The sequence below is a fragment of the Anabas testudineus genome, chromosome 9 (genome assembly GCF_900324465.2).
Source record: "Anabas testudineus chromosome 9, fAnaTes1.2, whole genome shotgun sequence".
Taxonomy (NCBI): domain Eukaryota; kingdom Metazoa; phylum Chordata; class Actinopteri; order Anabantiformes; family Anabantidae; genus Anabas; species Anabas testudineus.
The window spans coordinates 15816153-15831544 of NC_046618.1; the positions used below are offsets into that span (position 1 = coordinate 15816153).

Below are 15392 nucleotides of genomic sequence, written 5' to 3' on the forward strand. Positions count from 1 at the left end.
TAAATGTTACAGAACATATACGTCAACATAAAACTTCAACTTTGAATAGAAATTGAATATCAGTATACTTAAAAATCTAATGTAAAGTCCTCATACATTAATTAAATTAAATGAAAACAAGGAAAACCATGCCATTTTCTAAGCTGCATGTGATCTAGTTCACACAGACCTTAAGGAAATCATGCCCTTGGTGGAGAAAACCTAAATGAGTTCCTCTAGTTTGTAGCAAAAACCCATTATTGAGCTTGAAGTGAACAATTTGAAAGTTAACGTTAAAACATTTTTTTATGTTGAGAGGGGTCAGGACACTGGACAATTAAGTGCAAGACAACCACCTTTACTGTGGATCTGCCTATTGTGAGACTGACATTCAAGGAGCCGTTACCATATTTCCATGTGTCAACCACATCTGTCTAATCATGGACACATCTGCTGCCACAGGCAGTTAGGGGGCATACTGTGGATATCCATCACAAACTGGCAGCTGAAGAGATGAAATGTTTGAGCAGACACTGAGCAGGTAAGGTTATGTTAGTGAGCATCATTTCCTGCTGCCCATCTTTGCGTTTACAAATTAAATGTGTCAGCAGCTCAATTTAAAACAAGTTGCAAAAGACATTTGCGACAGTGGCAATTACACTTGGTGCCAAACGTATCAGCCCCTCAATCACTGAAAAACAAAGCTACAACAAGGTGAGCATATCATTCAAGCCTACTTTTTCAGGTCCAGAAATCCAGGTAGGTACTGCAGAGATGACATTACATGTGGGAAGACAGAGCCTTATTAAAATACCCAGCTTTATAATTCTGTCTGTCATGTTTACAATATCAATAATAGAGAAAATGTTTACATGAGGTTACATAAAAGGTCAAAATACAAGACTTTGCGTTTGACAAGACATTCAAAGTGTAGGTGATGCATACAGTACTAGTCATTACCTCAGTGCATAATAGACTGAGTTAATGACTAAATTGGCAATTTCCTGTATTTCTGAAATTATCACAGAAAAATGTCATGCACATGACGCTAACAGCTGGCTCAGACAATGGACCAACGGACCAACAGTACTGTCTGGCATCTGTCCAACCCTCCATCAGTGCTGCTTCTGTGGTCTCATGATGTGCAGAGGGGCCATCTTTGACCATCTTCTGCCCTGAACATCTCAGACAGTGATCATGCAAATAATTAATGTGTTCTCCTTCAGAAGAAACCGGATCATATTTCCAACAAGTTTGTTTATGTCGAACTCACCAGTTAAAATGCATGCTCGAAACTCAACTGCATAATTGTGCAATACTGTATCATTTTATCTCTTCAGGTTTTAATGTCCCTGCCATCTTTCTACATGTACATGTAGGATACAAAAATGCCCATGGGTTAGAGACAAATCACCAAATGACAAACTTATCGAATAAGTTGGTGTGAACAAATCAAACTATGACATACAAATAATAGACTAATTACAAATTAGGACACTAATAATTTGCAATAATTTGGCTTTCTGTAGCTAATACCTCAATATTTATGCCACTTTGCTTATTTTTTCTTTGGCTTCCTTTTTTCGTGAAACAATGTAAGACAAACATCTGCGATGTAGTGCAATTATATTCAAAATAAACCATAAACAAGGTAAAAAAAAAAGTAGAAAATTACAATGCAGATGTTCTGATGAGTATCATTGTTGTGTGTATCATCCCTTAAATAGTATGGCCGGGTGTGCTAGTTCTTGAGCATTACTAACATCTGTGTCTCACTCACCAACCTTGTGTGTAACAGTCTAAATGATGGATGTGCATCTAGGAGCAATATGCATTTATGTCTGATCTGCACACAATGTGTCTCAACACAGTTTCATAGGCAGGTTCACACACGCTTATACCATGAGAGAGCAGCAAGCCAGAGGCAGGAATAGACTGTCAGCAGGGGTTTGCTTGGCAGGCTGAGTACTATCTGGTTTAGTAAGCAGAGGACATCTTTTGAAATACATCATAGTCCACAACACAGATTTTCAAACATTATCTCAAGAGACACTGGCAAAACTCTTTTCCTCAAAACCAAGATCCACACAAGGCAACAACACATACTGTACTGTTAAGGTATTAATATCAGTACAATAAAAATGAACAATGAGGAAAATTAAACATTGCTGATATTCTGCTATTTATTTTTTTTATATATGCAAAAATATACTGTGCATTAAGTAGTGGCAATTTAAACAATGCATTTAAAAAATAATATTAAAGTATCATGGTATAAAAGGAATCAAAGATGAGAAGTAAGTCAGGCTTCTTCCTAAATTCTCAGGCAGTGCAAGGTAGGATGCTGACCACGGACACGGTTTCTCCTTTACATCGCCGTAGTCCTGCTTCACACTCACTCATGGTCTGTGTTTCTGCAGTCACATCCTCCCCAATACGAATACACACATTTAATCCAGGAGTCACGCAATCTGCAGAGTCTTTACAGCGACACATGCTGGTTTGATCTGGAAGAATGACGTAAAGATGGGATGAAGGACTCTTTATTACAAATACTGGGCATTTTGAATATTTTGGATCCAGTTATTTGAATCACAAGTGCTCCTACCGTCACAGCTCTCCCACATGTGACAGTTGGTACAACCTGTTGTGTTGCGCTGTGGCCACTTGCAGGTGCTGTCTTCTGCTATTATTTGGTTCTTCTTCATACACTGCAATGCGTGCATTTTGCAAACATTCATGAGAACTGATTTTGTACTCCCAGGAGAAGTGGCACACAACTCCAGAGATGAACTGGTATTAAAAAAACAAAAAATCGTCAAAAACTCAGAATAGAAAAACAATAGAATTAGAAAATCTGTCAGTTTTTCAGAAGGTTGCATGAACAAATTGAAGATTAGAAGAGTAAACATACGTGCACTCGAAAGGCATTTTGCAAACGCATTTTCCTCTTGAAAGCTTCTCCCACAGTCTACACTGAACCACAGGACTTACATGTGCTTCTTGTGTGTCGGCTGTGGGAAAGATGCAAGTTGTTCTTTTAAAATGACATATGATTGACTGCATGCATTAAAAAATATATTTCAAACAGTGAACGTTAACAAGGTTAAAACGATACGTGGGGCACCATTTACTGCAGTCACATCTTGTTACACGGTGGTCCTGTGCTATCCATCAGAGTAAAACCTTGAGTAAAATTTACCTGGGCTGCATTTGATAGTTGCTGGGTCTGGAGAAAAATGCAGACTGGGGTCACATATTACTGTTGCCTCTCCAAGCAACCGTCTACCCTCTGGACAGGACAAGGTAACTGACTCCCCTATACCGTAGGTCTGCTTTAAAGGAGAGGCTATGACTCCATTAGCAAGGGGTTGAATTCTGCAGGTTGAGGCTGGAAGAAAAGTTCAGACCTTAACACAGTCACACTGTACATCATTATGATTGTGTAGCTGGGTTTTAAATTCAATGACACGTCATTCTTTATATTTGATGTGTGACTGTGACTTTGTTTTGTGATTTTTATATCATTTCAAAGGTTGTGTGCCACAAGAGTTTCACATTTCATTACAATAGATTGGGTTGATTATGGGTGGAAGCATTGACACGTTTTTTTCTGCCAAGTCTGCTAATTGCATGCTGTGCATTTTTTGTGTTTTGTGTGTGTACAACGGAAAGCTGTTTAGGAAAATTTGTGATTAATTCTTGTTAAAGTATGAACAATTCAACACTTATCTGCTCCTGTTTAGCAGCTTTAATGGCTTTAGTTCAGGTACAATGGGATTTTAGCTCACTTGTAAGGTGATAGTGCTGCGTTAGGTGTTAGTGTGCATAACATCTTATCCATGCTGTTGTATTCAGTGGGGAATGTAATGTGTTAAGTGACTTTTTACCTAAGGGCATATAGCTGTGTTGAGTTGTGCACTCTTCTGAGTCCCGTGTGTACTACAATTGTGTTTGATCATAAGTACTCACCTTTGCACTGTCCAGGATTGGCAGACCAGGTTTGATCAGCACGACATTCTAAGGTGGTGGGACCAACAAGATGGAAACCTTCTGTGCAGGTGTACTCAACCTTACTACCCACAAGATAAATGTCCTTAGGGTCCTGTGGTGACAAAAAAATGTGAATCCATTCAATGATTCACTTCTACAGTAGTCTCATACAAAAACCATGATAACACAAAGATCCTTAAAACTGGCAACACTTTCAGTGTTTGGCTTCTAATATGCATCAGAAACTAAATAAATAGAGTAGCATTAGAAGAGCACTGCACAGTTGGCTTCTGGTAAATGATGATTCCATATCAAAGAAAATTTGTGTGATTACAATCTTTGCAGTAATTAGTCCCACAAAGTTCAGTAAATTCAAGTTTAGCTTTATTTTTACCAGGATGTAACCGTTGACCAGAGCAGGTGGGGTTCCACATTTCTGACTTGCTGGGAGAGTTTGGTCAAAACATTGAGGCTCCATGGTTCTGTTGAAAAATAGAACATTGTGTATGTTCAATCATGTTGCACTGATTGCACCTGTAACAAAATATATACTTCAACATAAAACCCACTCTCACTTTAAGTACTGCAGGTCTTGGTCCTCACAGTCGACAGATGTCTCAAAGCTTTCACCAATACAGGACTGTCCGCCATTTTGAGGAGATGGATTAGAGCAGGAACGACTTCGTGACCTCCGACCCCCAGAACACAATGACCAGGCAGACCAACAGGACCAACTACCGTGGATCACGCCTAAGATTAAAGAAATAAATGGGAGCAACAGAAGCAAGAACTAAATCTGAGTGCATGTGAATGTGCATGTATCACTGCCCAGGCTGGTCACATTCAGGGGTTTCGTGAAGGCAATTCATCATATAATGCAGAAAAAAAACAAAAACATGTTTTTCTTAAAGCCAAATGATTCAGTCAAACATTATCTTTACCGAGGTCAAACTGAATGCATTAGTAAGAAACACCCACCAAGCTGACCCTCGGCTTCAGTTCCCAGTTCACAGGCCAGTCCTGATGTGCCAGGCTTACAGATGCATTTACATTCATATCCATCCATGACAACCATGCCATTGTTTCTGCAGGGCCGGCAGTGACAGGCGTCACTCTCGGTAATATACTGCTCTATAGCTCTGTGGAGGTAGAGCTTCTTCACCCCGGCACACTGAACCTCCTTCACCAACTCCGACAATGGCCTCAACTGCCAAAACACAAAAGTTAAGAGCCATTGTGTTGCTGATATGCTAAAATAAATAATTGTTTTGAAAGTTTTCTTTACCTCACCTTTTGATTTGTGATCTGTGGAAATGATCTAATCGAATCAGCCCAGTTCGAGTAAATTTCCCAGTTCTTCGCAGGATCAGTGAGCGCCATGCTCTTCAGTGCTGCAATATGTTTAACGTCTCCTCCATCCACATACACTTTATTCACCTCATTTCTGGAATTAACAGGTATGCCTGGTTTTGGAAAGGCAGAGATGATATAAAGATGAGAACAGAGATTCAATGATTTCAGGTTCTTTTATAAACTTGAATATTTGTAGAATTAACATCAAACTATTTTACTGGTTGATGAGCTCTGATGCCCTCCACGCTTGCATTTAACGATGGTGAGGGGAAATATAAGAATCCACCGTTTAGTCCTTGAACATTCATCGTACTGCTCACTTTCCGAGACTTGAAGACAAAAAAATCCAAAGGAAGAACAGGTTAACTAAAGCATCTAGTAAATTCACTGGCAAACATAAATATTCTGAAAATGTTTCTAATTGGGCTTCTGTTCTACACCTTTTCATTCCTTGGCATACGTATGGCAGGCATACCAAGCATATTAATCATCTTTTTACTGCTCAGTTTATTGCAATTTTAATGTATTATGTAGACAAAAGTGAATTTAGTTATTTTCAGTTCCCTCGAAAACAGGTAAACTAGTAAACAGGTGCTGATCTCAGCCTGTTAGGCTGCTAACACTCTCCTCACCCATGCGTTTCTCAGTTTCTTCATCAACCCTGGCGACAACTTTGAAGGAGCCTCCGAGGTTTCCTTCAGACACGTAGTGCGTTCCAAACCTCTCCAAAACCTTCCTGTAGGCAGAGTAGTCATAGACAGATGGGAGTCTGGCCAGTGCCTTCCACAACTCCTCAGACATCGGGAGGTACTGAGGAGCATTACTTTGGAACTGAGCTACTTCTATGTCGTTCTTCAAAATCAAAAGTCTGTGGTTCTGAAAGGAGGAAAAAAAAAAATCATTGACTGATCTTATTTTCTAATTTGTAGCTCTTTTACAAAACAAGATGTGTCATCACTGGGACTTACTGTTAAAGACAAAGTGCTTTTAGATTCCCACAAACCTTTGTATTGTCCACAGTCTCATGAAAGTCATAGTTGTGATAGCCAGTTGTTGTCCCAGAGACGGTCCCTCTCTTTACAATGTCCTTTGCATAGTGCCACTTACTGTTAAACATCTCATCGTTGAAGTCATTCTGAGCTTTAACCTGAGAAAAGAATTTCCACAAAGTCCAGTAAGTCACAGAATTAAGAAATATGAGAAACCCAACTGATGGAGCAATGGAGCTTTAAATTAAAGATATGTGTGTGTAAGATATTATGCTATCATGATTACATTGCAATCTCCATTCACTTGTTGAATCAATCCTTCAACAAGTGTTAAACAAGTACAAAAAGCACAAAGATGAACTAGAATGAGATACTGACTTTTAAAATGTAGCCTACTTTGAACTCTAGTGACGCTGAAGAAATCTGATGACGTTATTTCAAAACTGTTGCATGAACAAATAATCATTTTTTCAATTTGATATTTTTCAAATTACATTTCTAAACAGCCAAAGTAGTGTTACTTTTCTCATTTGTGCTACTGAAGTTACAAACTACTATGTTTACTACATTTCAGACTAATTCCCTATGTGTTACAGTAATGTGAGCACTGGTAGTAGCATTGATTTCCTTTACCTAGACATAGCATTTTGGTATGGCGAGTCAAGTATATTAATTCCAAATGAAGAATGGATCACAATGCTCTAAAATAGGGAGTGGATCAGTTGTCATTATCTGTCCTTCAAATGCAAAATTTCAGCAATGACCACAACTTTCCTCTCACCTCAACAAAGTAGTTTAGTTAAGATAGTAAGCATACAGCTGGCAGACTAGACAATGCTCAGATATGTCACTATTGGAGCAAGGAACACTTGAAAGACAATAACAGATATTACAGAAGGCTTTGACACTGAAAACCTAATGTAAACAAAAATCTGGAGGATACCTTTACAGCTGAAATAAGTATCAATATTAAATGTAATTTTAGGCATTTCCTGAGTGACCAACCATGAAGCTGTAATGTATTGTACTAAGGGGCAGTCTGTAGGCAGCATTGTGGACACCGCTGAAGAGGACGCGACACTGCCCCCCAAAGCTCTTTGTGTTGATGACACTGCCCCTCTGCTTTCCGGACACCACATCAAACCTACAGAAGCAGTAAAATGATCTCACCCATTTGTCTGTACTTGAATGGGTACACAAAAACAAATGGCTCCAATGAAAGATTTTTTTAACTTACCCAAGTCCTAGTAGTTCAATGTTTGGTGGGAGAACTGAGTTTTGACAAACATCATGAATTTGACTGCTGCAACCATTTTCATCAAGTCCATCTTCCTCACAGTCCTGATCTCCATTGCACACCAGGGACTGGCTCACACACTTCCCTAAAAGCCAAAGGACAGACAACTCAGGGATGGGTTTTTTGTTTGTTTTTTTATTCCATGAGATTGCAGATGTAGACAGTTCTCTTCAAACCTGAACGACAGCGAAACCTGTTTCCACATCCATCCTCTAGAGGGCAGCTTTTTGTGGTTTCACAGGACCTGGTCTCAGTTCGTGCTCCGTCACAAGGGTTCCCTCCAAATTGAGCATAAACAGCCATGGCTCGGCTTCTAGTCTGCAACACACGACAGAGTGACAAAGAAACATGAAAGTCATTTTACTATATCTTCAATCTTAAACAAAATCTCTTTAAAAAGCGTCAATTTATTTACTTTTTAGTTTTAACTTTCGCTTGAAAAAGGTTTTACAGGACATTGTGAGTGAAAAACAAGCAAATTAAATCATTTTAATTAATCATACATACCTGTAGTTTGGTGCAGCCATCACACTCCGACCACTCACCGTAAGGCCCCCACTGACAATTAACCCTCTGGTTACAAAACCTGGAGAAAAACAATCCCCAAAGTGTAACCATGGAAATTCAGTGAAACCAAATAGCCACCGCTGATTTGTGTTGCGATGCTTTGTTCTGCTGTTGTGCAATGTTAGGCTTTTAATGCTGAAGTAGAAATAACAAAGTTACCCTTCGGAGGCGAACAGACACAGCAGCAGCGACAGAACTGCTAAGAAAGGTTGTGCAATGTCCTGAAGAAGAGGAATGCAGAGAAAAGGGAGTAAAAAATGAAAAGGGGGAGACAATGGGAAGCAGTTTAAACATACCATGCTACAACCAACAAAAAAAGGGTAGAAACAGTCAGATCTCTGTTATAAATAACCGTGCATTGCATTTCTAAAAACGTTGTCATGTCTGTTACTGGGAGTAAATCAACTTACCTTCATGTTGACCATTGTGCAGCAAACAAAAGTCTTGAAGAGGCTGTGACGCTGGTTAAACTTTGTTTATGTTAGAGAGAGTGAAGCTCTCGAAGGGACATTCCAAGTAACTGGGCTTCCTGAGGGAAGAGATTTTATGCGTGTGTGTGTGTGTGTGTGTGTGTGTGTGTGTGTGTGTGTGTGTGTGTGTGTGTGTGTGTGTGTGTGTGTGTGTGTGTGTGTGTGTGTGTGCCTGTGTGTGTCTATGCTTCAGACAAGAGGTGGGGGGAAAAAAACTAATTGCGAGTTGCAGCAGCTCCTGCCAAAAAGCTCCTCCAGAGGATCATTCTGAAACTGAAAACAGAGATTCCTCTTGGAGTGAGAATCTCCATCTGCTGCACTCACAGTTATTACTGTGCTAATAGACCTTTCTCACAGTTGACATTCTCAGCTGCGACAGCAGGTGAAACTATAAATGTTCCATTTAGGTGAGCCAGAGCTAAAGAGACAGTATGCAGGCTACCAGGACCCTGAAATACACCTAATAGGTTTGATATGTCAACAGGAAAAGCACAACTGTAAATGAAATAATTAAATTAATGATGGCTCCACCTGGCTGCTTCAGCTCCAGGGTCTTATGTTTGTGCGGGCCCACTGCTGGGTCACATTTGAAAAGAAATGAGTCATTGCTAATGCTATTAGTGAAGTGTGCTGTGAGTGCTTGTGTTTTTGCGTCTTCATCCTGCTCAGAATTTGACACCTATGGATCCATGACCAGTGTGAAATGTCATCTGTTGATTAAGTTTCTGTGTATGATATGATGCTGTTACAGACATAGTTTCATTTGAACAGTCAATAGTTTGACTTGAATCATTCCCAAGGTCACTGTTAAAAAACAAACAACACCCTTAAAGACTAAATTAAAACAGACATGTAGTAACTGAGAACTAAGCTGTGATTTTGTTCAGCAAGCACTGGAGGGCAACATAGAACCATTTCCTCGTCACGGTGTGATTCAAGGCTGAGCAAATTTCCTCAGAATACACGGGAGCTTACAACACTTTTCACAAAACTGCAACAAGGCCTCCCATTTTGTTGGAGAAATCTATCAGGAAATAATCAGAGGTTGAGCTTGAACTGAGTTTTGAGCAATTAAAATAGTGACGTAAAAAAAAAATCAGGTCAGGAGACTGATGATAAAGAACATGAAAATCAGATGTACTGTGTATCTGCAGAGACGTCTTTTGCAGCCAAACTTCAGATTGCCATTTAATAGGGTGTCCCCATACTGTATGTGGCATCACATCTGTCTAATTATGGACATAACTGCTGTCACAGGCAGTCATGCGGGTCATATTGTGCATATCCATCACATACTGGCAGCTGAGGAGATGAAATATCTTGAGCAGCCATAAGGCAGACAAGGTTGTGTTAGTGAGCATCGATTCCTGCTGCCCATCTTAGCAAGAGACAATTTTGTCTACAAATTTAATATGTCAACAGCTCAATTTGAAACCAGTTACAAAAGAGAAAACGTTGCATTAAAACAGTGACAACGATTTGGAAAATGAAAATACGTTTTCTGGTGCTCACTCAACAGCAGAGGCATAAAATGAACCAAGTTTAAAAACAAGCTCAAACAATCACCTTGTGCCAACAATCTCAGTTGTCTCAGAAATGAGTAGAAAACTGAGCAAGAAAATACTTATTGTACTTTGCATAATTATTAAAGATGAGGAAAACGTGTTGGAACCCTTCTGTTAAAGTAAAAAAAACTTGCAATGGCTACTTAAATAACTTGAAATAACTTCCTAGAAGGGATTGTATATAATTTAACCATACATGTTAAACTAAAGTGTGTCCTGTAATTAGCATCATAGGTGTCTTCACACGTGTCATCAGTCATTCTGCCCATTTAAAGGGTGAAAAGTGCTCACTGTCCTGTTTGGTATCATGGTGTGTACCACACTGAAAACTAAAGAGACAGTTGTCTCAGGACGTTTAGGGTAAAGACTGTAAGACCATCTCCAAGCAGCTTGATGTCCCTGTGACTACAGTTTCACATATTATTCAATCGTTTAAGGTCCACGGGACGGTAGCCAACCTCCCTGGCCTTGGCCACAAGAGGACAATTGATGACAAATAGAAGAGCCCAGAACAACTTTTAAAGACATTAAAGGTGACATCCGGTACATCAGTGTCAGTTTGCCAGTTTGGCAGTTTGAAAAGATGAGACAAAACTGGAAACTGGTTTTTGGCAGATAACATTAGCTCTATGTTTACAGATGCACAAATAAAGCATACAAAGAAAAGAACACTTTACCTACTATGGGACATGGAGGAGGCTCGGTTATGTTCTGGGGCTGCTTTGCTCCTTCTGGAATCGGGTATCTTCAAATTTGTTCAGGGTACAATGAAATCCCAACACTATCAAGGCATTTTAGAGCAAAACGTGTGGCCCAGTGTCAGACAGCTTTGTTTCAGTTGCAGTTCCTTCAGGATAATAACAAAACACAACTAAAAACAGCTAAGAACAAAATTTGTTTATTATTATTTTTATATCAATTTATATCATATTTCAGTTTCAGGTTATTTCAGTGACCTCTGTGGGGTTTTCTTTCTTTAATAGAAGCTTATTTTTTTCACATCTGTATATGCCTTTACATCTTTTTAATCAACTGAATGCAATCTCAGTCATACACACAATATTATTAGCTGAGAGAGCATTGTTTAAGTAGTGTCACCTCAGGTCATATCACAAATTCTATATAGTCAAAACATAAGTGATGCATACAGTGCTAGTCAGTACCTCAGTGCATAACAGACTGAGGTACTGACTAAAAAAGATTTCCTGTATTTCTGAAATACCACCCCTCCCGAAATGCGAAATGATTCAGCTACTGTACAGCAACATGCCAAGTTCCAGCACCTCAAGCTAGAATAACAGTTGGCTCAGACAATGGGCCACCAGACCATGTCCTCCATTAGTGCCGCTTCTGTGGGTCTCATGATGTTCAGAGGGCCATGTTTGACCGCCATCTGCACTGGAAGTTTGGTCTGCCAGAGAACAACAGTCTGTGAGGCTTCGACAGACACTGACACTGACAGTGAGTATGCAGCTTATGTGCTTGCTGTCCGCCAGCATCAAATATACCATATTCCAACTCTGTTTATGTCAAATTCATGTCCTAACAACCTGGAGCACCTCAGGGCCAGTGCCCCGCTTGAATTGCCCACCCCAGGCCTAGTGGATACAACACATACTCCAGACAAGTGCATTGTCCCTGGGGACCTTTGTTGGATGTCATGTTCTGTCTGTTTGTACTATTTACAGCTTGGTTTAAGCTAGTGAGATGACACTGCAAATTAGTATCAGCATGCCTTTTTTGTCAAAGTGCTGGAGAATTGTATCTTGTCATACTAAAAAATGTAAACATGAAACCATTTCCGAGGGACACTTTATACATTGCTCCTTGAAACGTGCATTAAAAACATTTTTTTAAAAAACCTACTTGTCTATGGCTTTCACTGAAAACATTATGAATACTGCAACAAGCCGCTTCACATAGAAGGTCACAAGTCAAAAGGCTGAGATAAACAAGGTCATAAAGCACCAGTGGTCAGTTCTAGCATGAGGACTATTACAATATAAACTTGAATGTATTTACTTGCTGTGGGTGTTGTTTTCCGTCATCTCATGTTAAAGTATATCTAATTGAATGTATTCAGATTTGCACTGGTACAGCATGCAGTCCATTGACCTTGGCAGCCATGGACGTCCTACACAAAACATGAAAGAGGACTTTAGAGGGGATCAGACAATCAAGCAGACAAGTTAAGTACTGTTACTGTAGTACAAAGCTGAACACTAGAGCTTGAGGGTTAGCAGTGGGCATTGGAAAAATGTATGAATTTACAGCATTGGAAATCATCAAAATCACAAATTGTATTAGTCCTCATTAGTAAGTCCTGAAAAATAATATGTAAAATTCATACACACAACCATATTCACCACACACTGAACAAATATTGTTTAAGAAAAATCTCCATTTTCCTACATGTCCAAAAGTCACAGGAGCGCGTTCACCACCTTCTCATGCGTTTTGAATTACAGAATCTGCTTTGTTCATATTACTGGAGACACCTCAATATATTTTTGAATGTAAAAACGTATACCGACATGAAACATGTGATTTGTGTTTGTTTTGAGTTCAAATTGTTGAAAATCTTTGATGCTTCAGTCAGTGATGGGAAGACTCCAAAACACAGTTAGTGTCATGTGATCGTGTCACAATTGTTTCATGGAACATTTCAGATTAGACTAAATCTTTGTTAATTAAATATTAGAAGAAGTCACCACAGTGGATCATTGGCCTCCAACTCACAATTAGGTAAAGGTATCAAAAGGTAAATACACTCGTATTTGTAGACGTGTGTCATATATGATGTGTACAAGCTTTGGTGTTGTCAAATAATATACACATAACCATATTAAACTGACACATAAACTAATAAGACGCCTCTGTGAAGTCACAGTGGGCTATAAAACATGGGCTTTATGTCTTCCAGATTGTTGAATCAACATTTATTGGGTCTCTCCACCCCAGTTTCATTATTTTTTTCAGCAGATGTCACCAGCGGGGATGATTCAAACGCTTGTTTAAAGCTTCAGAAGGCCTTGTTTCTGCCATCCCTAGCTTCAACAGGGCTTCATCTCTCCCTCACTAGTTAACAGATACTGTAGTGATGTTAAACTCGACACAGCTATTGGTTTTGAAGATGACATATAGTCCCCATTCTACTTGACAGAAGTAGTGGAATCTATTTTAAAGGGACGTATGGTAGCAAAAAGGTCACTTTTATTCTGACTTACTGTGTCGTCTTGGTTTCAGATTTCTCTTTCCCTTTGGTTTTTCCAATACTAACATCAAATGTGTTTATGTGCTGTACCTGTGTTACTCACATAGGTCCTCTTCCTCAAAGAAAAGAGCATGCTCATCTTCTTCTTCTTCTCTGGGGTTTTGAGGCAAAAAAAAAACATGAGGGAGCCTATTGTTGATTGTAGATTGTAGATCTGTTTTATGGAAGCAGTACAGTATAGTTTACATATATGAAACATTACCTCACCCACAGATATTATAATGTATATGTAAACAGCAATTTGGCAAAATTCTGTATATATGTGTTTGTAAGAGTTCTCATACACTGATGGTTTAGTCCAACTAAATTAGTTAGTGGGGGGGGGTTCTTTAAAGGCAGGTCAGGCTGGTGATTGGGCTGCTGTTGTTCTGTCTTTCGACTGCACCTGGCGCTTCATTAAATTGCCACAAAGCAGCTGAACAGATCTCTGCTTGAGTTTGTTCACTGAGCTACGTTTAGTTGAAGGGCAACATGCTTGTCTTTAATCATGTTCTGTTTTCCTGTCTGTATGACTAACAGAATCATTTCAGTTCCCAGTTTATTGTCTTTTAATAATTAACCATGTGTCATTTTGGTTACATTTCAAGAGGAATAAACTTTTATTGGGAAACTTTTACTGGACACAGTTTTTTTTATGTCACTGTAATATCGTAGATTGTTGTATTGACGCTTCTATTGGCAGACAAATTGCCACCCTGCATTTACCCTCACAGGAGTGGCTGGTGAAATTACTCTTCCTCCTCCTCACACTTCAAACTTCTGCGAAACTGTGCATCTTGCTGCTGCTGCTTGCCCCTTTTTAAACTGTCTGAATGCCATCATCCATCTCTACCTCCTACACCTCTGCCTCCTCCTCGTGCGTGTTTGTTTGCATATGCGTGTGTGCGTGACAGAGGGAGACAGACAGACACAAACATGCACACGATAACACCGCATTTGCATTTTCTCATTTCTTCTGCAAATGACTGTTCATTTTCCATTCTTTTAGAAAGCATTATTAATGGCCTGTACTCCATCGGTCTAGTGATATCACACAGACGGCGAATGAAAACCACAGGAAAGGAACATTTGAAGAATCTTCACGTCATGTAAAAAAAGAACATACACAGGGAAAGTAAATGAGATGCCTCTTCCCTCCCTTCCTAGATGTGGTTCTCACATTAAAACAGCTGTAATGAGCAGCTTGGGTTGAAGAATACAGTATATGCTTATGTGTAACATGATGCTGCTGATAACAGTCAATGAATTTGTGTTAATTATTGATCCTTCAACTTGATCAGTCGTTTGTTACTAAACGGCTACATCACGAGTCATAAAAGGCAAGAACACAGTGTCGTTTTAACAGATCCTCAAATCTACAATAAGACACACACAATGAGCTACTCAGCATCTACTGTAAGTTATGTTTCCTCTTCACACCTGTCTGCAGAATGGCAGATGCTGAATTACAAAACACAGTCTCAGCAAGGTCACCCTGGGTGCTGCTGCCCACCCACCTCCATCACTCATCGCCCTGGAAACGGGATGAATTTAGGATATTTCTCTGCACAGACAGGGAATAACATAGTGTTATGTTAGCTTGAAAGCTGCAAATGCTCTTTAGATTTAGAGTACTGTTGTTTTCAGATTGAATTAAATCTGTCTATAATGGCTTTAATAATGATTTTTTTTTTTTTTTCAATCGAGCAATTAACCAACCAAGCAACCAATCAGGACTCAACAAGCCATAAACCGGTCAGGAAATGATGCTCCAGTTAGTCACTTAATAGGCATAGAAGCTTTATTTGATTGGCCATTTCCACTTAGAACAGAGTCACTTTCATTTGAACAAAGATCTTTTGAGCTTTACAACGGCAAAAGGACTCTTATACACCAGAAAGTAAAGGCAATGACAACATTTTGGAC

General features: G+C 39.4%; 1 protein-coding gene across 1 annotated transcript; it reads right to left on the reverse strand.

Annotated features, from left to right (window-relative positions):
* Positions 1-2137: 2137 nt before the first annotated feature.
* On the reverse strand, positions 2138-8755 carry c7a (complement component 7a). The gene is made up of 18 exons (XM_026343660.1): positions 8589-8755; positions 8338-8399; positions 8119-8197; positions 7788-7929; positions 7552-7696; positions 7320-7458; positions 6329-6472; positions 5958-6201; positions 5544-5654; positions 5263-5435; positions 4951-5179; positions 4548-4722; positions 4367-4454; positions 3952-4084; positions 3182-3370; positions 2894-2993; positions 2588-2772; positions 2138-2486 (listed from the first exon to the last, which is right to left on the reverse strand). Exons 1-18 carry the CDS (start codon positions 8601-8603, stop codon positions 2302-2304), a joined length of 2538 nt encoding a protein of 845 aa, XP_026199445.1. The 5' UTR covers positions 8604-8755; the 3' UTR covers positions 2138-2301.
* Positions 8756-15392: the final 6637 nt, after the last annotated feature.

Coding starts and splice junctions, on each gene's coding strand:
- c7a (XM_026343660.1), bottom strand. Junction 5,436..5,543: donor GCATCAGAGCTCATCAACCA/GTAAAATAGTTT, acceptor TTCCAAAACCAG/GCATACCTGTTAATTCCAGA. Junction 4,085..4,366: donor TGGTCAACGGTTACATCCTG/GTAAAAATAAAG, acceptor TTGTCACCACAG/GACCCTAAGGACATTTATCT.